Raw genomic sequence first — 25,878 nt, 5'->3', positions numbered from 1 at the left:
ACGGGATCATTTGGGAACCCTTTCGGCATCAATTCTGGATGGTTTTCGGGATCCGTGCGGGATCCCATCAGGGTAATTTCGGGACTATTAGGGGATAATTTGGGGACCTTTCCGGCATCATTTCTGGATAATTTTCGGGATCCGTCCGGGATGCCGACGAGGTCATTTCGGGACTATTTCGGGATCATTTGGGATACCTACCGGCATCATTTCTGGACGGTTTTTGAGATTCGTCCGGGATCCCGTCGAGGTCATTTCGGGACTTTTCCTCGACTAATACGGGATCATTTGCGGACCCTTTCGGCATCATTTCTGGATAGTTGTCGGGATCCGTTCGGGATCCCGTCGGGGTCTTTTCGGAACTATTAGGAGATCATTTCAGGACCTTTCCGACATCATTTCTGGATAGTTTTCGGGGTCCCGTCAGGGTCATTTCGCGATTTTTTCGGGATCACTTAAGGATGGCTTTCAGGATTCGTCCGGGAACCCGTCAGGGTAATTTCTGGACTTTTCCGAGACTATTTCGGGATCATTTTGGGACCTTCCCAAGATCATTTCTGGATGGATTTCGGGACCTATCCGGGATGCCGTCAGGGTCATTTTGGGACTATTAGGTGATCATTTGAGAATCTTTCCGGCATCACTTCTGGATGGTTTTCGGTATCCGTTCAGGATCCCGTCCGAATAATTGCGGGACTTTTTCGGGATCATTTGGGGTCCCTTCCGGCATCATTTCTGAATGGTTTTTGGGATTCGTCCGGCATCCCGTCGGGGTCATTTCGGGACTTTTTCTCGACTAATACGGGATAATTTGCGGGCCCTTTCGGTATCATTTCTGGATAGTTGTCGGGATCCGTTCGGGATCCCGTCGGACATCACTTCTGGATGGTTTTCGGTATCCGTTCAGGATCCCGTCGGAATCATTGCGGGACTTTCGGGGTCATTTGGGGTCTCTCCCAAGATCATTTCTGGATGGATTTCGGGATCTGTCCTGGATCCCGTCAGGGTCATTTAGGGATGAGTTCGAGATCCCGTCAGGGTCATTAGGTGATCATTTGAGGACCTTTCCGGCATCACTTCTGGATGATTTTCGGTATCCGTTCGGGATCCCGTCGGAATCATTGTGGGACTTTTTCGGAATCATTTGGGATCCCTTCCGGCATCATTTCTGGATGGTTTTCGGGATTTGTCCGGGATCTCGTCGGGGTTATTTCGGGACCTTTTTGGGGCTAATACGAGATCATTTGAGGATCCTCTAGGGGTGGTTTCGTGACTTTTTCTGTTTTATTTCGGGATCATTTGGGGACCCTTCCGTCATAATTTCTTGATGGTTTGCCGGATCCATCAGGGTAATTTCGGGACCATTTTGCGATCATTTGGGGACCCTTCCGGGATCATTTCTGGATCCGTCCGGGATGCCGTAGGAGCCATTTCGGGATTTTTTGTTACTTTTCCGGGATAGTTTTTGGACCCTTCCGGGATCATTTCTGGATCTGTGCGGGATCCCATCTGAGTCATTTCCGGACTTTTGGGATCATTTTGGGACCCTTCCGGAATCATTTCTGTATGGTTTTCGCGATCCCTCGTGGATCCCCTCGGAGCGATTTCGGAACTTTTTCTGGAGTATGTCGGGATAATTTAGGAACCCTTCCTGGATATTTTCTGGATGGTTTTTGAGATCCGCCCGGGAGCCCGTCAGGGTCATTTCGGAACCTTTTCGGGATCATTTTGGAACACCTTCAGGGATCATTTCTGTGTGGTTCTCTGGATACATCTAGAATCGTGTCGTTGTCATTTCGGGTTTTTTTGGGACTATTCCGGGAACTTTTGGAGACCCTTTTGGGGCATTTCTGGATGGTTTTCGGGATCCGTCCGCGATAGCGTGGGGTCATTTCGTAGCTTTTTCTTGATAATTTCGGGATCATTTGGGATCCTATCAGGTTATCAGCTCATTTATTTCTTTTTTTTACTCAATTACAAAAATAAAATGCATTAGACAGAAAACAAAGTTTTAAACAGATAACTTGATAAGCAGGCTAACGCGAATAGCCCAAATATTTAAATTTCTCCTTGCGGACGGGGCCGCGGGTAAAGGCTAGTACACTATAAATATTTAGAAACCCACATTAAGAAATTTAATTACGCTGCCTCTGGCAACTCAAATGGATTGCTGCGATCTCTCAAAATTTTCCTTTTGACCTTCTCGCAACTTTCTTCTTCCAATGACATAAATGCTACAAGTGCTGACATTTTGATGTCAATAAATTTGTTTATTTCTATTTAGATGCACAAAACAATTTATTTTATAAAATTTTTCCAAAAAAAATTAACATCAAAATTGCCGGTGCACCGATAACACTGCAAAACAGCTGATTCGAACATCGCTTTTATTTACATTCGAAAACAGCAAAACCAATACGGTTTTTATGACACCAATTTAAATCAATATTGGTTTGCAATTCCGATAAAACGCAAAACCGACTTGGATTCCATGACAGCCCTGAATGTTGTGAGGAAGTCACAATTTACCTGATTATTTCAGATAAAAAATCCATTTTCAGTGAACTCTTCGCTGCCAGCTCACATACATTTTATTTCAAAATATTACCAAGACCTGCGAAGTTAGCTACTGATTGATGGATTTAGTATCCAGCAATTGCTGTTATCTTCCTGTTCCGGTTTGCATCCGTTCAATCATGACAGGAAGGCAATCGCTTATAAATTCATCAGATGCAACAACACTTTCAAAGCAACTGAATATAAAAAATAAATAAATGTAAGGCGCGATAACCTCCGAAGAGATCTAAGGCCGAGCTTCTCTTCCAATTTACGTCGTGCTCCTCTTGATTTTCCCTACAAATTGGCCGGACGGGACCTACATGATTTTATGCCGACTCCGAACGGCATCTGCAAGGCAGATGAGTTTTCACTGAGAGCTTTTCATGGCAGAAATACACTCGGAGCGCTTGCCAAACACTGCCGAAGGGTGACCCCGCTTAGAAAAATTTTCTTCTAATTGAAAAACCTTATTTCTAAAATTTTTGATGTTGCTTTGCCCGGGGTTTGAACCCAGGGCATCCGGTGTGGTAGGCGGAGCACGCTACCATCACACCACGGTGGCCGCCAGCAACTGAATATACTGTGACGAATATTACCATCTCTAAGGTTGTTAAATAAAGGAACAACATTTAAGCAAGCTACATAGACACATTAATCATCATGTACACACATACATACAAGCAGCAGAGAGATACTCACAAACGCATGTCATCATCAGCTACTACTTCGCTCACATATACACACGCATATGGTTACACACTACAAGTGCACGCGCGTATGGCTGGTGACCAGGTAGAGGATTCTAGAAGAAGAAACGTCTAGACACTTTTGGCAGAGAGTGTAAAAGCAGCAGAAGCTGAGTAGTCCGTATTCAGTTTGATTTAAGCACGCTATCAGTTGTGAAGTGAAGTTTAATTGCTAAGTACTTTCAAAGTAGTCTAATAAAGACCATTTTGTAATACAGAATATTTGGAGTGTTTTATTCAACAGTTTAGCGATACGAACGTAAACAGAAGGTTGCAAATAAGCAGGATATTCCCTAAAATCGTTACAATACCAAATTGTGAGCATTGTCGAGACTATGACCATATTTCATGTTTTGAAATAAATGCTTTATATCTTTGGTTGATCAAATGCTTGATGCCTGGCACACTACTATTTAAGAGTTTTAAAACGAAAAATGTCAGAAATATATGTTACTTTTAAAAACCACGTAGTATTAGTAAACAAATTCACATATTCGGATTCTCTTTCTTGAAAAAACAAGTTCAATTCTGATCTCAATTCAATAATTCTTGTCAATACATTTCCTTTTGATAGCCAACTCACCTCTGTGTGATAAAGAAGATTTCGATGGAGGGCGCTCATGTCTTCGCACATCTTACGTATGAAACAACCTTGTTTGTTAAGCTTTTCTTTTGATATAATTTACAACTTTGGTAACAGAATTAAGTACATCGTTTAAATTCAACGGCACGAATTCAGCTGCCAAAGGCTTGACGATGGAGAAAACAGTGCGTCAACTGTGCATTCGGCATCTTTCTTTTCAATCTAGCCACGAATCCACTCTTACTGCCGGTCATAGACCTAGCGCCTTCAGTGCAAATACCCACACGCGCCAACTATAGCGGAAGCAGCCTTCTTAATATCGCATAAGGTCCTGTCAAGTGTATTGTGCGAAAGATTGAAGCCCACCGTGAATCGGCTAATTGGACCTTATCAGTGCGTCTTTAGACCTGGTAAATCTACCATCCACCAGATTTTCACAATGCGCCAAATCTTGGAAAAAATCTGCAAAAAAAATTGGCACACATCACCTCTTCGTTGAGCAACGCCATCAGCCCAGTCAGAGTTGAAAACGCCCTCTCTGAGCTGTTCAAAACTAAACGAGATTTCAGGCAGCTTGACCCGCTATCGTGCGATTTCTTTAACTTGGTGCTGGAGAAAATTATACTAGCTGCAGAACTTAACCGCTTCGGAACAATATTCTACAAAACAAACCATTTCCAGTTCTGCTCAAGAGAAAAGTTCTTCGAAAGGTTTATGGACCTCTACGCGTTGGCGCGTTCCGAAGAAGATTTAATATTGAGCTGTACGACCTTTACGCAGACATCAACATAGTCCGGCAAATTAAAACGTAGCGGCTACGCTGGCTAGAAAGATTACGCTTCGGCTAAGGAAGTATTTTTATCGGAACCCGCCTATGGTAGCAGGGGAAGAGGGCTACGGCCACTCCGCTGGAAGGAGCAGGTGAAAACGACTTAAACTCCCTTGGTGTGACCAATTGGCGCCGGTTGGCAAAGCGAGGAAGCGACTGGCGCTTGAGACTTGTTCGACGGCAATAACCGTTTAAAGTAAGTAAGTAGGGAATATCTTTTGCTAACTATTTAGCAATAGAAAAATGCTACTTGAGGCAATTGGGTTGCGGATGGACTTTGCGTTGGCCCTATGACCAATACTAAATTTTGGTTGTCGCATGATTTTTTTGAAGCAATTTTTAGGTCGCGACCTCAAAAAGTTTGAGAACCACTTTTCCAAGGAATAAATAGCAGTGCTTCGCCTCATCCAATAGATGCGATCACTCATGAATTCGCATTGATATGCTCTGAGGCATGCGTTGCCAAGGTTATTTCTGGATAAGTAAGAGTTCAACATGTTATAATCCATATCGATATTCCAAAGTGCAGTGCGTCTAAGAAGTCTGATTTCCGCTACGACAGGAATTGTATATAAAACTTTGAGAACGGCGTTTCATTGGGATTCAAGGGATTGATAAGCGCAATACAAAGCTATATATCTTTACAGCTCCCACAACTCAATTGTCAACCTCACCTACCTGAGGGGAATCCTGGGGCCGTATCGCGACAGTCGTCAACGAAGCCACTATCGTCCGAACATAAACATAGTCAAATAAAAGCTGTCAGGGAGAAGGTTGTCGTGAATAGCTAGAGAATGGAAGAGAGGTTTGCTTTTTGCTAGCGGTTGAAATGAAGTGCCACGAATTGGCCATTTATTAATGTTTACTGTAAGATTTAAAATGCCATTTATGTTTCAAACCAACTTTTCTTTTTCTGTTTGACAAGTGATCTAGGCTGTTAACTATTGTGAACGTTTTTTCAAACATTCGCCACTTGTATAGTTACAATGCATTTGACCATATTCCATTGTGGATAAGTACAAGTGTGTTGACTTCTTTCTGACAACCACTCGTTAAGTTAGCATAACGAGAAAATCTGGGTTGCCATTGTTGTTTCGGTTGAAAACGGTCAATTAGGGTTCTGTGCAGGGACGCAAAAGATTGAAACAGGGTTTATATCGTCACAGAAGTGTTGCTCCTGTTCCACAGCATTTTAATTTTACATCATGGCGAAAATTGTCCAGTTCAGAGTTTTTGATTTTCATTAAACAATTAGTTTATTACTCTAGGTGTAAAAACATAGAAAACGTACTTTTTCAAATTTTTGTCAAAAACTTTATAAACTCAACAACAAAGTATATCGATAAAATATTTTCTAGGAATTCTGACTTTCTGTACCCAAGTTCATTATATTTGTGTAATAAAAGAATTTGTTAATAAAAAAAACAACAATGTTATTGCAAAAAACGTATCTAATAGTCAAACTTTCATTCCCAAACCTCCCCCTTTCCCTCTTACTCTTATTTAAGCCCAACCCTAACTTTTACTCTTAATCTTATCCTAATGTTGTTCTTACTCTTCATATTAACTTCTCATTCCCACTCTTCCTCAAGCCATTTCATATTCTTACTTTTACTCTCTCTCTCTCTTTCTCTTGTTCCGTTTTCCCACTACTGTGTCGACTTCCCTCTGACGTCCTCCACTTTTCCGTTTTTTCCTTCTTCTTTTCTTTTTCCAATTTATGAATATATCGGTTTGCCTTTTTTCCTCGCATTTCATTACTAAAGTCTTACAAAAAGTAGCAAAATAAGACCAAAAATTGTCCTTCCCTACTACTTTGAAATTCATGACCGAATTATGAGGGCCGTCAAATTTTTGTTGTACTACTGACTTCACCTGTTTAGCATCATGGGGACAACCTACGAAGAAATGCAATCCTTCTACATTTATATTAAAAAAAAAAAATAAAAAAATGTATTGCCTTTTTGCTATGAATATACTTTATTTTTGAACGATTAAATAAGATATATGTACAATAATTTTTGATTAACAAATTTTTAATAATTACATATTTGAATTTTACATTAATATGTGGAGGTATGTAAATACTTACATACATAAATATTTATACACTATGTTTTACAAAAAATATCGTTTGTTTATTTATTTTTATAGTTTGATAACATAACTATAGCATTCGTGATTATATGATTTTTTATAGTGAGGTTTTCACCTTCGATTTAGCAAATGCTCTTCTAGCAAGTTCACCTTGTTAAAAAAGCCATTAACAATTTAAAAAAATCACGAACACTATAATACGATAAAAATACGATTACCATCATTATTATTTTGAGACTTAAAAATCTATACGTTATTATCACACACATCTGGCCCTTAAGGAAGAAAAATTAGTTTAACGAAAATAGCTCTATGACCACACGTTTGCTTATATCAACGAAAACGCTTTTTAACTAAGCAAAAAATCACAACGTGTTTTTAACACCTCTTTGTTTTTCGATTATTTTTTACGTATTTACTTTAGAGTTACATATTATGTTGCATAAAATCTATGGTATAAATTAATAATGCGTTTGGAATGATTTTCTCAAATTAAAGGATCCTTTTTCAATAATTTATATTAGGATATTCACTCAGTAGTTTTCAGAAGTATTTTTAGAAAATTACCAACTATGGGCCTCATTACATCGAACAAGACGGCTACAAAGCACAAACACAAAGCTGGACGAAAACCGTCGACAAGCATCGGCTACTTGATTACTCTAAATATGAATTATAGCAAACAGTATCGGACATTTTTTAAGAAAATGTTAATTAAGGACTGCGTTTGAAAAAATTGTCACTAACAAAATACTATGACACGCCGTTAAAATAGGTAGCATTTTTTGTTTTTTCAACCTGCACTTTTTATTACAGTTTTTACAATGTCTTCTAATTTGTTCCATACCTTGTATTTTGAGAAAAAATTGGAACAATTCTTGCAGCTCTTCTATTAAGGACTTCGTGGTATTTTCTGAGGTTTTGCTAACTGCTGTACATCACGTTTCTAAAATAATTTCAGAGCTCTTGGCTACCTTCTTTGTTACTTCAATTTTGATTTTGAACAATGCCAGATATCCTTCAATTGGCTAGCGCTCTGGACAGTTTCTTGAAGTTTCAAAAGCGCATATTCCTTTAGGTACCATTTTAAGGAAATCTTTTTGTAACAGGATGGGCAAAGGCTCAGCCAGAAAATAGAAGAAACCTTGAAATATATCTATATATATAAAAAGAAGTGTACATTTTGATTGTCACTCCATAACTCGAGAAAGGATAGAAAGATTGCCATGAAATTTTTAGGTAAGATACAGGAAGGAGAGATGATGGTTAGTTGATTTTGAAATCCCAAATCGGTTTAGCCATTCTTGAGTTATGATTTTTTTTTTAGAAAAAATTCAAATATGTATATAAAAGAAAGTGGTGTTAGTTACACTACGCATAACTCAAGAACGGACATGGGATACTTTTTATCTCGTTCTGGATAGGGTCTTGAGATCAAAACGTGGACCTGGGTAATCCTGGGATATGTTTGTAGAGTATGGGTGTCAAATGGAAGCTGTTTATGAGTACTTTGGTACTGGGTATTTTTCGTACCCCTGGGTGACTAGGGTCTCGAGATATAGGCCAAAACGTGGACCGGGCAACCCTAGAATGTGTTTATACAATATGGATATCAAATGAAATCTGTTGATGAGTGCTTTAGTACAGGGTAGTTGTCATACGTATTGGTGACTAGGGTCTAGAGATATAGGCCAAAACGTGGACCCGGGCACCCCTAGAAGATGTTTAAACAATATGGATATCAAATGAAAGCTGTTGATGAGTGCTTAAGTACAGAGTAGTTTTCATACATATTGGTGACTAGGGTCTCGAGATATAGGCCAAAACGTGGACCCGGATACCCCTAGAATGTGTTTGTATTATGGATATCAAATGAAAGCTGTTGCTGAGAGCTTTAAAGTAATTTTCATTGTGATATTCGATTTAGTCGCATCAACGTGGCAAAACTGATAAATATGCATGTGAAGCCGAAATAAAGACATGAATTAATAATACCCACATACCTATTTACATATGTCCTATTCGATTTGCCTGAAATTTGGTATATAAATTTGCCTATATTAGTATTTACGATGCTTTTTTCCTGGAAGTAGACCAGAGACGGACGGGACTGTGATTAGTGCCCCTATTACCGTTTACAACTCAACTTAGTTGGGTTGTAATTAAAACAACTCAACTTTAAGACAACTCAACTCCTGTTTGGTATTACGAATTACAACTTATTTCAGTTGAAATTGAATTGAGTTGCCAACTTCAGAAAGTGATGATTTGACAGATAAATAAACAGCTGATCAATTTGTGGCAGAAATTTAAGCATTTTCAAATGTGATTTTTTTATTAATATTATATGAAATCTATTTTATAATGACAAAAATGTTGGTGACTGACATGTCGCGAATACGGAAAACATTCGCGTGATCATTCCAATCCCTTGGAACTACCAAGCACCAAGTAAGAAAATGTTTAAGTGACAAATAATGAGTTTCATATTAAGTTATTTTGCAGATTTGAAAGGAAGCACTTTACTCAGTACTAAACAAAATTAATGCCCCTATTACGGTGAACATCTCAACTTAGTTGGGTTGTAATTAAAACAACTCAACTTTTAGACAACTCAACTCCAGTTTGGTATTACGAATTACAACTTATTTCAGTTGAAGTTGAATTGAGTTGCCAACTTCAGAAAGTGATGATTTGACAGATAAATGAACAGCTGATCAATTTGTGGAGGAAATTTAAGCATTTACGAAATAAAAGCAAAACGGAAATTATATGAAAATCTATTTTATAATGGCGAAAATGTTGGTGATTGACATGTCGCGAATGTGGAAAACATTCGATGATCATTCCAATCCCTTGGAACTACCAAGCACCAAGTAAGAAAATGTTTAAGTGACAAATGATCAGCTTCTCATGAAGTTATTTTGCAGATTTGAAAGGAAGCATGCTGCTCATTACTAAACAAAATTAAGGACCATTTCTGCATAGCCTTCGTATTTAAAAATTATGCGCCACACTCCGATTCCTTGCTGACGGCAGCTATCAAATATGCTGTGGAAATGATTTTGGTGTTGGACTGGTTTTAGATATTATTGAGGAGCATATTTGTGCGAAGTGGATTAAAACCCAAACAGCAACAATTGTATTTTACTTTAAAACAGGATTCCCAGGAGTAGTAATTAGTATCAATGGGACCCATGTTCGCATTATTTTACCTATTTTGGCTGCATCCGAACTGCGGCCAGCCTCGTCCAACTCCATAGAGTCAAAAAATTATTCAATGTAATCCTTCATTTAAACGTGGTTTTTTCCATACAAAATTGTTGTTTATTGTTTGATTAAAAAAGGTTTAACTACCGGTTTTCAATTTTTTGTTTTTATTAGGTAACGTTTTATGAGACCGTGCACCATTTAACTCTTATCAAAGGTGGTACCAAAGACGTGTTTCGATCTCCGTTTTTAGGATTCGAAAGCGGAAATTAAAAATTTTATTTCAGTCGAAAGATATTTACAAAAACTCACAAAATGGCCCGAGAGGCTCCGAAATATGAGGTCCGATGCACAGTTTTTTTGCACAGAACATCTTTCTGCGTTGGCGGCCTTTGCCCGCGATTTATAAAAATAACCCTGGGTGGATCCAACGCCTTTCTGCATTAGTGTGTACAAAAAATCTGGCAAAATACAACAACCACATGAAAATTTGAACCGAAATGATATGACAGAAATAAAATTTTTAATTTTTGTTTTCGGATTCTTAAATCGGAGGTCGAAACGTGTCTTTTGATACCAACTTTGAACATTTTTGTTAAAAATTAGGTGGTGAACCGTCTTCTAAAACTTAACATTTTTTCAAAACAACTGCAAAATTGTATTAGACAACTGCTAGTAATCAGTTGTAAGATTTTGAAGTATTTGACAACTACACCAACACAAGGTTGTAAACGGTAATGCCACAAAAAGTTGTTAGACTAGACAACTCAACCGACATTTTTTTTGACAGGTTGAGTTGTAATCCGTAATACCAAATTGCGAAATTTCAACCCAATCAGAGTTGAGTTGTAAACGGTAATAGGGGCATAGGACTAGGGCTGGGACTGAGGCTGAGACTGAGACTCGGAGTGGGACTGGGACTGAGACTGGGAATGGGACTGGAACAAAATACATACCACCAAGAATGAGAAAAACTTGAGAGAAGAGAAAAGAGAGAAGGAAAAGACTGAGAAAGAGATAGAATAAGGCGAAGATGGTGATAGATGAAGCGAAAAATACGGAGGGAGGAGTGAATACAAAGATTAGGAAAAAGTTTAGAGGGGCGAGGGCAGAGTTAGACGGAAAAGCTTATTAAAATGTATGCTGATAGACCAAAAATTTAGAGCAGAACAACGCCTGCCGGTTCTGATAGTTTCTTATAAAAAGTTGCATATTCTTCTCAAGCAATCTCTCGTTATCTTTGGAACTTTATAGTTTTCAGTGGCTATAAAAAATCTTTTTTTCGCCACACTTGTTGGCCACCTGCCGCAAGGGAAATTACGGAAGAAATTTTGGCTGTATATTTTACTTATCGCTTTTATTCCCGCGAGAGTTTTCAAAGTAAAAACTTACAAACTATGATAGAGCTTTAGAAAAAATAACTAGTACTTAGTTTTGTTTGGGATCCGCGTGGTTTACAGAGGGTGCATCTGGAACTCCCTTCACTTTGAATGTTTTGATATCAACCTCCTCGTCTGCTGGAAAATACTCCTAAATTCCAACCTGTGCGCTAGCTTCCTTTTATATCTGTTGGGTTTCTTCTGAAAAGCTGTAATTGTTTTTGTTTTCTTGTTTTGGTCTCTGATGGTTATTCTACTGGAACCGAAAATCCAAGTAACAAACTATTCGTGGTTAAATTTTTTGATCTCATCTATAGAGTTTTGGGCCCGCTTTGGTTGTCAAAGCAATATGGTATAACATAGTGAGAGTAATCATGAAAATTTCACAAATACAATAGCTTTACAAGCAACAGATCTAAGTTCGTTTATTATTCTAAAACAGGGAAAATCGTGTAGCAGAAATATGTAAATATGGTAAATTTCTGGCAGTTATTTCCAATCGTACTTTGAAAAGATCTTCCAAATTGAGAAAATTGAAAGAAAAATATTGGGTCGAATATATGCACATAGATGACAATTGTTTCGACCGCAGTCCTTATGTTATGAAAACATCTAAAAGAATAATTTTAAATATTCAGCAGAATTCTAAACAAAAACTCCTTGGGAGTTTTTTCACTTCTCCTTGTTCTTATTCTGAACAATGTTCCAAAAAGTGAAAATCGGTTAATGGAGAAAAGTAGGTATTATGAATGTGATTGAAAGAGAGATTTCTCTGCCATTTTTTAAGGAATTGTTCCACTTCTTAAATTGTAGGGAATGCATCAAAATAGGTTAAGTAAATTGTTTCTTTTACGAAAAAAATTACATTAATTCTAAAATACATTGATATTCTACCGCAATACTCTTTTTATTTTAAGCCGAAAATTATATTAATATGCAACGGAAGAGCTCTCAATAAATTTGATGCAGCCATCCAGAAATTGCGCAAGGATTTTTTTAAGATAGCTTAAATAGATGACGAAAGAAAACTTCAACTCGGCTTGGCCGCCAAAAAATTGCTTTGCTATATGGCAGGCAAATCCAGCGGATATTTGTTATCGCGCCGTCTACTTCTCCTTATGATCTTCTGTTGATGTGGCAGTGGCACCAATTCATTACATGCCAACCTAATACTATGTTCAAACAGAAAAAATAAATTGAAGCAATTTATTTAAATTGAGTGGTGTTCATACCAAAGAGGATAAATATAATAAGAGCCGTCACTCGTTATTTTTGAGGCATTTACTCGATGTAAACTATGAGGTAGTCGCTACATTTGTTTTATGAGGGACATTTTTTAATTGCCTTCCATTTATCCATGCGGTGTTGTCACTTTATGCAAACGCGTTTTTTGGAAAGAGAATTAAATAATTAATTAAATACAGTCGGAAAAATAAACACAAATACGCCATGAAAATGTATAGAAGACATTTATAAACATCTCGCCCAAAAAAAAAGTAGCGACTACCTCATCATTATCTGGCTCAAATCGATGTTGTTGGATTTACATGCAAAATTATTTATCTGGTTCAGGATTTTGCCACCGGATGATAGCTAATAGTATTTTGTTAGCTGGTTGGCTCATCTCTACAGCAACAACATACCTTTGTTCAGACTGTCAAAATGTGCGTGGTGGTATTAGGCGAATGGAATGGAATGAAAACATAAAACTTTGAAATTTGTGTGTTGTAAGAAAATTTTTTCAATGGTTTGGTTTCATTTTAAGTTTGCAATCTTCTTTTGACAATCCCTCCTACACTGAAATGAAAAAAATAAAATCAGCTGATGAGATGAGCGAACCATATAGTTGACCCATGCGTAACTGACGTTTAAATCTACTCAATAAACACACTTTACAAGGTTGTATTTGCAGTTTGAAACAATTTTTTACGCAATTTTTTTAAAACTGGCAATTTGTTATTACAATTTATTATATGATAAATTGCGTAATAAATTGCCCAAATTGTATAAATTGCCAATTTGGTGTGTGTTTGTACATAGTATAATAAAACCACACTAGGTTTTTTTAGCGCACGCAAACAACCGGCGTAAATAAGTATGCATTGCGATAATGTAAAAAATGTATGCAAATGTCAAATCTAAATGTCACGCAGAACAAAAATTGGAAATCGAGTTATGTTTTCACGCAGCAAATTCAATTTCGGTTGCTCTCATACAAGTTGTATTGTGCATGAGACATTTTCGACAGAAAATGACTTGCGTGCGTTTATATTAGGTTGGCATGTTACTAATTTCTGTCAATACCATATGAAATACAATACCATTGTGAATTCACAATGTACAATTTATATAAATTATTTCTCAATTTTAAACTAATTCGCAACAATAAATAACTTCTTAATTTCTTAAACAAAAATAGAAATTCGCAATGAAATTTCGATTGGAAAAACAGCTGTCTACGAAAATTCGAAATTCCTATTCCCCAATTATTGTTCGCCCTAGGAGAAAAGAATTGGAGTGATTTTTTGGCAGAAATAAAAAGATCCGCGAGAACAAAAGGCAGCGATTTAGTTTAGCACCCCCCGATTTCGGGGTTTAACTTGGTATCAAATGAAAGAGAGAGTTCTCCCGATCACAACTATACATATTTTAAAGTGCGCAAACTTATAATTTAAAAGTTATTTGTTGTTAAAGTTTGCAAATTTCTATACAACTTTTATATGTGTATACGTATCAGGGTTGAGTCATTTTGAAATGAAACAAATCAAAATAAAAAATAAAAAATTATTCATCATTTTAAATTTTCTAATTGAAGAAAAAAAAGTTATTTTTTATTCAAGCATTTCTTGAATAATGAATAACATTTTCTCGTTATTCAAAATATTCTGATTGATGATAACCGCTCATTCTTATTTTTGCAAAATTTGTATAAATTGTTGAGTTATTATTCCTTATTTACAAAATATGGAATAACAATAAAATTTTAGTTTTTATTCAGTTATCCAAAAATAAAAAATAAACCATCGAGATGCCCTGAAAATATACCCATATGCGTAACAGTTCGTGTGTAGTTCTGAAGCTTCTTAGGGTAATATTGAGATGATTTTGGGGAGTGTTCGTGGGGTTTTTTGGGGCGGTTGGGGGGTAAGGGAGGGGAGTCCTCAAAATCATCCCGGAATGACCCCGAAATTACCCCGAGGGAGTCCTCAAAACCATCCCGGAATGACACCGAAATGACCCCGAGGGAGTCCCCAAAATCATCCCGGAATGACCCCGAAATGACCCCGAGTGAGTCCCCAAAACCATCCCGGAATGACCCCGAGGGAGTCCCCAAAACCATCCCGGAATGACCCCGAGGGAGTCCCCAAAATCATCCCGGAATGACCCCGAGGGAGTCCCCAGAACCATCCCGAAATGACCCCGAGGAAGTCCCCAAAATCATCCCGGAATGACCCCCAAATGACCCCGAGGGAGTCTCAAAAAGATCACGGAATGACCCCGGGAGGACCCCGTAGTACTCCCCTAAACCATGCCAAAATGACCTCCAAAAGACCTCGAGGGAGTCGCAAAAGTCATCCCGAAATGACCCCAAAACCCTAGAAGGATCGCGAGGGAGCCCCTGGAATGGACCCCAATAGGCCCCGGGAGGATCCGCAGGGTGTCCCAGAAATTACCCCCAACCGCCCCCAAAAAACCCCACGAATACTCCCTAAAATCATCTCAATATTACCCTAAGAAACTTCAGAACTACACACGAACTGGTTACGCATATGGGTATATTTTCAGGGCATCTCGATGGTTTATTTTTTTATTTTTGGATAACTGACTAAAAACTAAAATTTTATTGTTATTCCATATTTTGTAAATAAGGAATAATAACTCAACTCTTTATTCAAATTTTGCAAAAATAAGAATGAGCGGTTATCATCAATCAGAATATTTTGAATAACGAGAAAATGTTATTCATTATTCAAGAAATGCTTGAATAAAAAATAACATGTTATTCATCACTCAAGTTTTCTTGAATAATGAATAAAAATTTATTTTTTATTTTTTTGTCATTGGTTATTCAAATTTGTTGATAACGCCAATCCCTGATACGTATATATATTTTATGACATTACAAATCTGTGCTGCCACATCTAAAAAACGGAACAAGTGCAGAATCGAAAAATAACTCATAAAAATACCTTTCATCTGATGTATATATATCTTAAACTTTTCTAGTCTTTATTTACCAAAAATTTGAAAAAGCTCTTTTTTGCATTCGTGAACGAGCTGATATTACCTTATAACTCTTATGTTTATTGTTATGTTAGCCGATCCAACACCGGCTGCGCCATGCACAGTAATTCTCGGCCGCCTACGCGGAAAGGTGTTTCAACTTTTCAAAATGAGTAGTAAAAATATATAGCCCCTATTATGAATTTTCATACGATAGAAGATAAACGCTTCCTAGCGTATCGTAAAAAATCAGCTTTCATATTGCGATTTCCACACGCCCGATAGATGTACTATTGTGAATGACAGCAGAGTTTTGTTTACACATTTTTGTGAATCTATACGAAACAGATAGCAAAACAAAACGTAAATACTAACAATTCATTTGTCTTGTACGTAAAAGTGGCAAAAGTTTTTAAAAGCTGTTATAATAAAATGTTTTATGCAACCTCTGTTACCTTTTATATAAACTCAAATGAACAAATTGACGGAACTTGCATAGATTCCACAGAAAGAAGAAAATTGAGAGATCATTCCAATCTTCTTGAAATGAACTCTACACTGTAAGTACTTGACATACTAAAAGTAAAAAAAGTTTAGTAAACAAAATTGATGTCAGAGTATGTCTTAACAGAAATAGAAGGTTTGCGCGCCCGTAAAAATAGGCCATCCATCCGAAATATTTTGAAGGTTTGTGCCACTTTAAGGCTTCTTGCCCAGGGTGTTGCAACAGAGTGTTGGGAATGAGGCTGTAGTTGGATTATTTTGGATTATGTAATAATTGTATATTTACTTTTATTTAAATAGTTCCCAACGTATCGTGGAAAAATTTATCAGCGATAGCTAGCGTAGAAAATTGAACAGCGTATGCGATAGTTAGCGTATGGCAATACCACGATAAACGATAAACGCTAACGATCGAGTTTCACACGCTAGAATTTATTTCATAATACGGTAGAACAGATTGCAAGCGTTTATCGTGTATCGTACGAGTTCATAATAGGGGTGTATATTTATAAGGTAATATTTATATTTGTTTTTTTTTTTGTTTATGTGGCAGCACAGCTTTGTAATGTCATCAATAAAATATATATATATATAAATGTGCATGTTGCTAAAAAAGCGCGATTGATTTAATAAAAACATTTATAATAAGTAACAACAAAGCAAAAATGAAATGTGAAATATACAAAAATGCATTTTAAGTTTATCGTTGCCAATTTATATAGATATGTATGTGGATTAAGGTTTTGAAAGATGTGTAAATTGTAATTTAAAGTGCTATAGAAATTTGCCAAATTTGCAAACTTTAACAACAAATAACCTTTAAATTATAAGTTTGCGCACTTTAAAATATATATATTTTTGTGATCGGGACAACTCCCTCTTTCATTTGATACCAAGATTTACCCCGAACTCAGGGGGTGCTATTCTAAAATTTTCCCGAACAAAATTCCGAGGGCAGATTTAGAACTATACTGATTATTTGTTATTTACTTCTATTTAAATTTTAGCGCCGAAAATAACGACTCTCATAAAAAACATGTGTAAAATAGTTTGACAGTTGTCGCTTTGTAGCTGTTGTCGTGAATGTTATCAGCTTTTATTGGTTTACAGATTAACAAATTCTAATGGTGGGGCGATCAATAACTTTCACAGTACGCGGTAACTATAATCGGTTTTTTTTTGCAGTGAATGCAGCAATGATTCAAGAATTGAGAAGTTTATGAATAAATATGGTAGCAACTGATCTAATGAACCTTATGGCAAGCAATGTTGGCGAACACGGTCCGGTATCTTGTACGGTCTGGGAGCAACACTTTTATAAAGGCTTGGTTCGGACATTCGCTTCTTTCGCCATATCTGGTATCCTAGAAAAATAAGATAAGACCTTTTTTTATAAGTAAAGCGTCTCTCATATATCCTTTTCCATTGAAAGTGATACTTCAATCAATCTGATATATTTTTTAGACTTGAGGCTGTGTGCATGTAGGAGCTTCGATGCTAGCATAACTATACTTAGTGAAGCTCTGATTCAGGTTGAGACTCAAGCGAAGAACGATAAAAGGTGTTTATATTGAAGCTAAAACATGAACTTAAACATGGCGTTCTTTTAGAATTTTCGACGCTCTACTTACAGTTGGCATTAAGGCTCCATCATGAAAGCAACCTAAGATAATATTTATCATTTTCGAAAATCGTTTGCGGTGCTGCATTTTATAAATGCACAACGATTGTCGGCTTTGTAACGAAAAAAAAATCTTTTTTTGAAAGTGGCTATTTACCCGCGTTTTTCTTCAACCGAGGAAATACAAATATAAAAACCGGAAGCTTCACTACAGAGCAATATTTTGGATTGGCTTATAAAGGTGGCGACGGATAACAAAATTTTTATTAAAGATGTGAAAGATTAAAATTGATTTATAAAAGATGATGTTATTTATATTAAAGTGGCCTTTCCATTTTATGTTCAATCCTCCTTTGTGGCGTTTTGCTAGTCCTAACAAAGATATTGCTTGCGCGAAAATGAGTGTAAAGCAGCGGAATGTAACAAAAATCTAGTAGAACACTTTTCACCACCCACAAACTTTGACATAATTTAAGCTCGAAAAATACACTGATTACAGTTTTAGAGAGTAAAATTGAGAATGCTGAACGGATTAGCTTGTTAGTAACTGTTAACACATTTTGCTGTGTCGAGTGGTGAATTGTCCTACTAGAGTTTGGTGAAGCTTGCTCTGCACACTATTTTTCATGCATGCAATATCTTGGTTTTATACCGTCTTTGGTACAAACTTCGCTGTCAGTATTCATGACTTGGCAGAAATTTTCATTCCATATCCACTATAAGCGATGCTTGAATTGTTGCACCTCAAGTAGTTTATGGTCCTCATCATATCCACCATCTAAACCCATACGTAGTTATCCACTGGATTTGGATCCAAGGGGATGGCCAGCGATTTTGTTTTTTGAACTGGTTTCATCAAATAACTCCTTCTCAAACCTTCTACATTGAATGAATTCATTTTCTGCTTTTATCATAAATTATGATTCATAATTATCAGTCAGGACACGCAAATCAAAGCTGCGCAACATTTCTGGGTTACGCTGCTACTAACTATTGGCAGGATAGCGATTTAAAAAGTGTAACAGTTATTCGTCGCCACCCTTTAGATTTGTATATAAATTCCACATAGTCTTTAGCACCTACCTACAAACTTATTACTGCTTGAAGTCAACTGTTAACGCTACTTTAACTACCTTCCCCGTGCTACGTAATGCAAAAGCGTTGATCAATCGTGTTTTTTGCTGCGAATTTTTTTCTTGTTTTGAATTGGATTTGTAGATTGCACCAGTAACACACATCGTCGAACAAAATTTAAAAAATAAATCGTGATTTAGCTGAGGATTGCGAGTGGTGGAATGCGGTGAGATGAGCTGTAGCGATAATCTTAACTCGTTTCAGCAGCGGCGTTTTCTTCCGGAGTATGGAGATCCAGCTTCGACTTATGTTTTTGATATTCTTCATAACGTATATGAGCGTAACTTAAATAAAATTAAAAACAAAAATTTATAATATTGAATTACAAGAAATGCTTGCCTAAATTAATAAACTTTTCTTAAAATTGTATAGCATATCAAATTTATTTTGTGTATAACAACAATACTTACTCAACATAATCAAAATCAATATTGGAATGTTCTGCCTGTATGAGAGACCAAACTGTCCAAAACATGTGTGCAGCCAATGCGAAATGATTCACCTGCAAGTACAGGCGTTCCACTTCGTCGTCGGTGACATTTGCACGTTGCAGAAATTCCTGTAGATAGACGCGAAGCCAGCCAAGTTGAAAGTCACGCTTTGGATAGCGTGAAAAATCCACTTCATCGACACCAGCAAATTCACAAAAATGATTTCCAATATCAAAAGCCTGAAAGTTGTAATCGGTGTACTCGAAGTCAATAAAATTAACGCATGGCTGTGACTCCAAATAGACGATATTGCCCAGCAAAAGATCATTGTGTGCAAATACCACCGGACTATTTAGCCGTTCTAGATGCCTATATAGCGAGCTGAATTCATCGCGTAAACGTTTTATTGGCAAGAAAGTTTCCTTAACTCTGCAATGGGGGAATTCATGTGCGACGGCAAAGTAGTAGGCAAAAAACGCACAGAAGAAAGAAATAATCAGAAAATAGCGTTCAGTACATAGTATTTATTTAAGGATTCATAAATTTAATATTGTTCTTGGTATGTGTGTACTTTATATAACTAATCAATAAAAATTTACATACACGGTTTACAAATAATTTAATAACTACTTCTAATTATATTGGAATGGTGATAAAGTTAACCGATATACCCCAGAGTAATTTCTAACAGATCCCGTCACGTGTACATCCTAAGTAGGGATAATATTCCCGCACTTGTAGGGGCACTAACTGGGCATTACCTTATAGGTAGGCAAATAGAAAGGTTAGGAGCGCCTTATCGTCGATGTTGCAGATATTTATGGGTGCTTCATTTCAACATAATAGCCAGGTAGCTTTTATAAGGTCCTCAAAATGGTTCGAAGAGGAAACGTAATGGTGCTTATATCGTATACCAACGGGCCCAATATCGCTGGCGTAGCTGTGCCCTCGGGCAGCCAATCCAACCTAACCTAGTCCTGAACAAATAAATTGAATATAATTAAAAAAATTTAATACTATTACTACACCTTTAACACTTGTTTTTTAGAAAAACACAATTGTATTGTATTGTATTTATTAAAGAATATATTAGTACAATAAGATGTTGAGATCTTTTCTAGTACAACAATAATTATCAAAAAGATAGTAGACATAATTAATTAATCAATTGCATGTCAAGAAATACAAATTGTGTTTCAGAAAAGCACAAATTAATTTCAGATAATCCAATTGTAATTCAGAAAATCTCAATTTTATTTTAGATAAGCTCAATGTATTTAGAACAAGTAAGGAAGGCTAATTTCGGGTGTGACCGAACATTATATACTCAGCGTGAGCTTCAATTGTACATTTCATTTCAGATAAATTACTTTTCTGCATAACACGTGGCACCGCCCGTTAAAAAAAATGTCTCCCCTTTTCCTCTTACAATAAAACTTGATAAGTGAAATATCATTGATTCAAAACTATTTTTTGCTAAGTTATAGCTTATTATTCTAGTCTACGACCTTTTTAAAAATCTTTTATATAAAAGTGAGCGTAGTCTTTAACCGATCTCGCCCATTTTTTCTAGAAATATTTCCTACTATAGGGAAAATTTGTGTACCCAATTTTATTACGATCCCTTAATTTTTCTTCGAGTTATAGCTCCGGAAACATAGAAAATTGCTTAGTCATAAAAAGGGCGGTGCCACGCCCATTTTTTAAAAATTTGAAGTTTTTCCTATTTATTGTTATAAATCCACTTGGGAAATGAAATACCATTGATATAAAGCTCTTTTTTGCAAAGAAATGGTTTATTTTATTCGTCCACGGCCCTTTTAAAAATCTATACCTATCTCGATTCCTTTATACCTGTACAACCAACCGTTATCCAATCAAAGTTAATATACTCTGTGTGCAAAGCACGCTGAGTATAAAAAGTCTCTGTGTGTCAGATTTTCAAAAAGTGTTCCAGAAAACCTCAAATGATCAAACCCGGAAATGCTCTAATGTATCCGAAACTCACAAATTTTTTTTTTTTTTCAGAAAATACAAGTTCCCTAAAAAAGTAGCATTCGTGTAAAAAAATCAAAATATATAAATCAGGCCTAAGTAATTCCACAAATTACTGTTGTCCAGTTGTATTTGTTTAATATTGCTGGATCCAAAAATAATTTTGCACCTACTGTCAAAAACGACTTAAATGACCTTTAGAAATCTCGATTTTTACTCCTTTTATATTAAGTCACTTTCTTGTACGTTCACCTATTTTCTGTATAAGAGTATTAAGTAACTTCCAATTAACCCGTCTATTTGAAACTTAGCTCTTTGGCTAAAACTAGCTGACAATGCAACATAAGAGAAAAAATTTCGATAAGTGCGCCCGGATCGAGATATTTAAAAAAATTCTTCACGACGAACTAGATACTCGAAACTATGATAACAGCTCAGAGGCAAACGACAGTGAGAGGTTGGAAGGAAAGGTTGCAATAATGCTATAAATTTTGAAATAAGAACTTGGATCATAGTTCACAGACCGGTGACAATGCACCATAATGTAAGAAAAAAACGCCACAAGGTGGCAAAAGTAACATGTGAGAAAAAAATTCCGCCAAGTGACGTACGGATCTAGAGATAGATACTTGAAAGCTTGAGCATACTTCAGAATGCGGGGGCAATATAATAGAGAAAAAACTCCGCAACAATCGAAATATTTGTAAAATTCATTTAAAGTCGATTCTTAGCTAAAGCATCTCATACACGAGAGTTATCGAGTTAAAAACTAGAGTATATGTCACTACTTACTAACGACGCTTTCCTATTCAAGGGGATGCTTTAAAAAAGGGAATCAAGGCATAATGAAACAAATGTTTGAAGACTACATTTATATAAATGAACCAAATAATTATAAAAAAAAAATCTGAGGAAAAGTTTTAAATCATGACTGGGTAGAAGTACAAATTGTTATATCTGAAGAACCACTGTGAATATTTTATAGCTACAATATAGCTTTACCTCGTTTCCACTTTTAGTTAAGGACTGGAAAATTTCGATTAAGACATTGTAATAAAAATATCGGGCAACATATATATTTAAGCTAATATAATCGATACTTAAACAGATGCTGACTACTACGTTTTGTTAACCTCTTTAAAAAGAATCAATTCGTAAGTTGGAAATCAAAATGTTAGCTAGTATTTGAAGGTGCTACTACCACATTGTATCGACATAATAGTAGGCAAAGAACTACATACCTAATAGGTAATATTTGCAAGCAGAGTGTAGTGGAAGTCGATGACTGACCTATCGATATCGCATCTCTCACTACCATTAATTTTTAGCCCTTACGGTGTTTCCTTTAAACACCTACTAGTTGAAGAACGGATAACAAGAGTGGTGATACAGAGATTATCGGAATCATGTGCCTCAAAAGATTCTCAAATCGGCAACAATTAACAGAGTTCCATGTGCTTTTGACGTATAAACAACATTTACAAAAATAATTTCACAAGATTACTTGAATTTCTACATCTAAATAGAGTGTTTGAAGCCCGCCGAATTCAATTCTGTTGGACGTGGGTTACCGCAAACAATTATCAGTCCTATAAGATTTGCCCTCTATTTATATTAGTCATGTCTATTTGACCTCTCTTAAGCTAGCCCAAACTTTCCAGCCCAATCAAAAAACGAGAGCGTACTTAATTGCATAATATTTCAATGATAATTCAATTCAGGCTAATTAAATTTATTACACTTCTTTTTAAAAATATATCACGGGTTCAACTAGCTTAAGTTAAAGCTGGCCAACCACAAAAAAATTTAAGCCCAATCAAAAAAAAAAACGAGAAGACATTTTTTTGTGGTTGGACCAACTTAAACTTAAAGTGGCACAACCCTCGATATTTAAAACGAATATTTTATTTTTAAATTTAATTTAACTGAACCGTATTGAATTGCAATTAAATATTGTGCAATTTAGTACGCTCCGGTTTTTTGATTGGGCTGAAAAGATTGGGCTATCTTATTTATTGCATAAGAGTATAACTAAACTTTACTAATCAGGACCCGTATTACCATGAAAACATTTCCACTCGAGCGATAACTATGCAACTGCCAAACTATTTAAAATGTATGGCACGATAAACTCCGAAGAGATTTTAGCCCGAACTTCTCTTCCTATTTGCGTCGTATCTACTTTTAATTTTTCCCACAAATTGGCAGATGAGTTTTCAGTGAGAGCTTTTCATGGCAGAAATACACTCCGAGTGCTTGCTAAACACCGCCGAGGGGCTACCCAGTTAAAAAAAAAAAATTCTTAAAACTTACTATAATTACTAAAAAACTTACTATTATTACTAAAAATTATAATAAGTTATGGATCTATCGAGTCCTATTTGTCGCTAGTTCCCATATGTCATTAATCAGATCCACCATTTCAGAGCTATTGTGAATTAAAAAATGGGTTTCGATCACGGATCGTATGGTAACTAATATATACGAAATGAAATGGTCACTACACTAAAATTACATTCAATATTTTAAGGGGTTATATAAGCAGCCCAATTCTAAAAAAAATGCCGTGCGAGTTTTTTCCCTTTTCCCATTCTCGTATTCTCAATAAAAATTCCTTGTGAGTTTTTTCACTTCTTCCTTTCCTCCTATTCTTAACAATGTTCGAAAAAGCGGAAACCGGTTATGGGAGAAAAGTAGGTATTATGAATGTGAGTGAGACGGAGATTTCTCTGCTATTTCTTAGGAGTTTTTTCACTTTTTAAATTAAAGGGAATGCATCAAAATAGTTAAATATGTACATACATTCTACCACAATATTCTTTATATGTATTTAATTAGCGCGCTTTGCTAATATTGCTTTATATAATGGTTTTTGTTATTGATATTAGAGATAAATGGTAAAGTTTACAAACGGCGATGGTTACTAGGACATGTTTCTGAATTTCACTTCTTCATCAGCTAGCTTTTCGGGAGCTGAGCATTGAACTCGAATCTCCATATGAACGTAAGAATTGCCTTTTTGTTTCTATTCCTTTTTATTCAGCATTTAGGCACATACACTCTGTATGTAGTTTATTCCTAATAGTGTGGATATGATTTTAGGGGCGCGTATGAAAGCTTAGTGACATTTGTTTGGATTTTTACAGTAATTACTGTAAATATTAAATCCTCAGGCCAGCCCTCCCTCCCCATGCTCCTCATGGAACTTGGGGTCGCCAGAGCCTCGTCTGTTAGTGAAACAGGATTCGCCACGGATAGGTGAGGTTGACAATTGGGTTTGGAGAAGCTACATATTGCGCTGGCAACCTGAAAGGGTTGTGCTACACAGCCCTTTGAATCTGGTATTTTAGTCGCCTCTTACGACAGGTATACCTACCGCGGGTATATTCTGACCCCCTAACCCGCTGGGATTATATTTTATTTCTTAATTTCAAACAAATTTGCAACAATAATTACACTTTTTAATTAAAAAAAATAAGAAATGCGCAACGAAATTTCAATTGACAAAACAGCTGACTTCGAAAATTCGAAACTCCTATTTCCCAATTATTGTTCTCCCTGGGAGAAAAGAATTGGAGGAATTTTTTCGCGGGAATAAAAAAAATCCGCGAGAACAAAATTTCGAGGGAATATTTAGAATTGGGCTGAATATATTTCCGAAGGCTATGTGCATGTATTATTGATGTAAAAGCTAAAATAGATGTGAAGTGGTTCTGCATGCAGTGTTGTTGTCTTATTTGAAAAGTGAAATCTTTCTAACAGCTCAATGCAGTAAATTTAATGAAATGTTCGAAACGATATAATAACAAAAAATTAAACGGAACAAATTTAAAAAATGTACAAAATTAAATTTTATTTTAATTTTACATTTTAAATGCTCAGAACATCATAGATTACGGCAAACCAGAGACGTAAAGGTATAGCTTTGCGTCTCTTGGGCATTTTTTTAATGCTTGTTAGGAGTTTTAGGTACCCAGCACTGTCGCTGCTTAAAGCCCCGACACATAAGCAGTTTTTCATATAGATGAGTTTAACACAAGCTTAAGCATTATGAGTAGATTGCACGCATTTTTATGGAAAACGGTAGAATGAGCGACACTGGCGCCATCTGATATTCAAAATTAGCCTACTCCTGCATTTTGTTGCAAGCAGATCATAAGAAGAAAAATTTGACATTTGCTTTGGCTAAGGGTGTTGGCAAACTTTGCAAGTGAAATTATTTTTCCCACTGGTTAGTTAATTTTCTAACATTTTTCGCAATTAAAAAATGTAATATACAATAAATCGAATACGAGACAACATATGTTAGCAAGTATTTTTGTTGTATAGGGAGAATGTTTATAAAAGTGCTTCGTGAAATTTTTTATGTGAATGGGCAGGCGTAATGAACTTCAATTGCCAAGTCTGAAGTTCCTTCATATTTACAACGCAACGCCTTGGTTGATTGTGGCGATTTTTTTGGAATGCATAAGCTTATGTTAAACGCATCTATATGAAAAATGTCATTGTGACGCGGCCTTTAGTGAAATATAGTTTGAACAATTTATGCAGCGCTCTGCATGGCAT

General features: G+C 36.2%; 1 protein-coding gene across 4 annotated transcripts in view; it reads right to left on the bottom strand.

Moving 5' to 3' along the window:
• The window catches only part of LOC137250398 (ethanolamine kinase-like), an 82,631-nt gene that overhangs the window by 37,648 nt on the left and 19,105 nt on the right, over window positions 1-25,878 (bottom strand). The window contains exons 3-5 of one of the 4 annotated variants that reach the window (XR_010952935.1): window positions 19,297-19,746; window positions 18,836-19,170; window positions 15,128-15,962 (exon numbers count right to left, since the gene is read on the bottom strand). Coding sequence is in view for 1 of the 4 variants with exons in the window: in XM_067783122.1 (XP_067639223.1) it covers window positions 19,077-19,170; window positions 19,297-19,746 (544 nt within the window). In the remaining 3 variants the exon portion in view is untranslated. Of the gene's footprint in view, window positions 1-15,127; window positions 15,963-17,177; window positions 19,171-19,296; window positions 19,747-25,878 lie in introns of those variants that run through there. The other 3 variants (XR_010952934.1, XR_010952936.1, XM_067783122.1) reach the window with 3 other exon arrangements.

The sequence above is a fragment of the Eurosta solidaginis genome, chromosome 4 (assembly GCF_040869045.1).
Source record: "Eurosta solidaginis isolate ZX-2024a chromosome 4, ASM4086904v1, whole genome shotgun sequence".
In the NCBI taxonomy this organism is placed as follows: Eukaryota; Metazoa; Arthropoda; class Insecta; order Diptera; family Tephritidae; genus Eurosta; species Eurosta solidaginis.
This window is presented reverse-complemented; position numbering and strand designations above follow the sequence as displayed.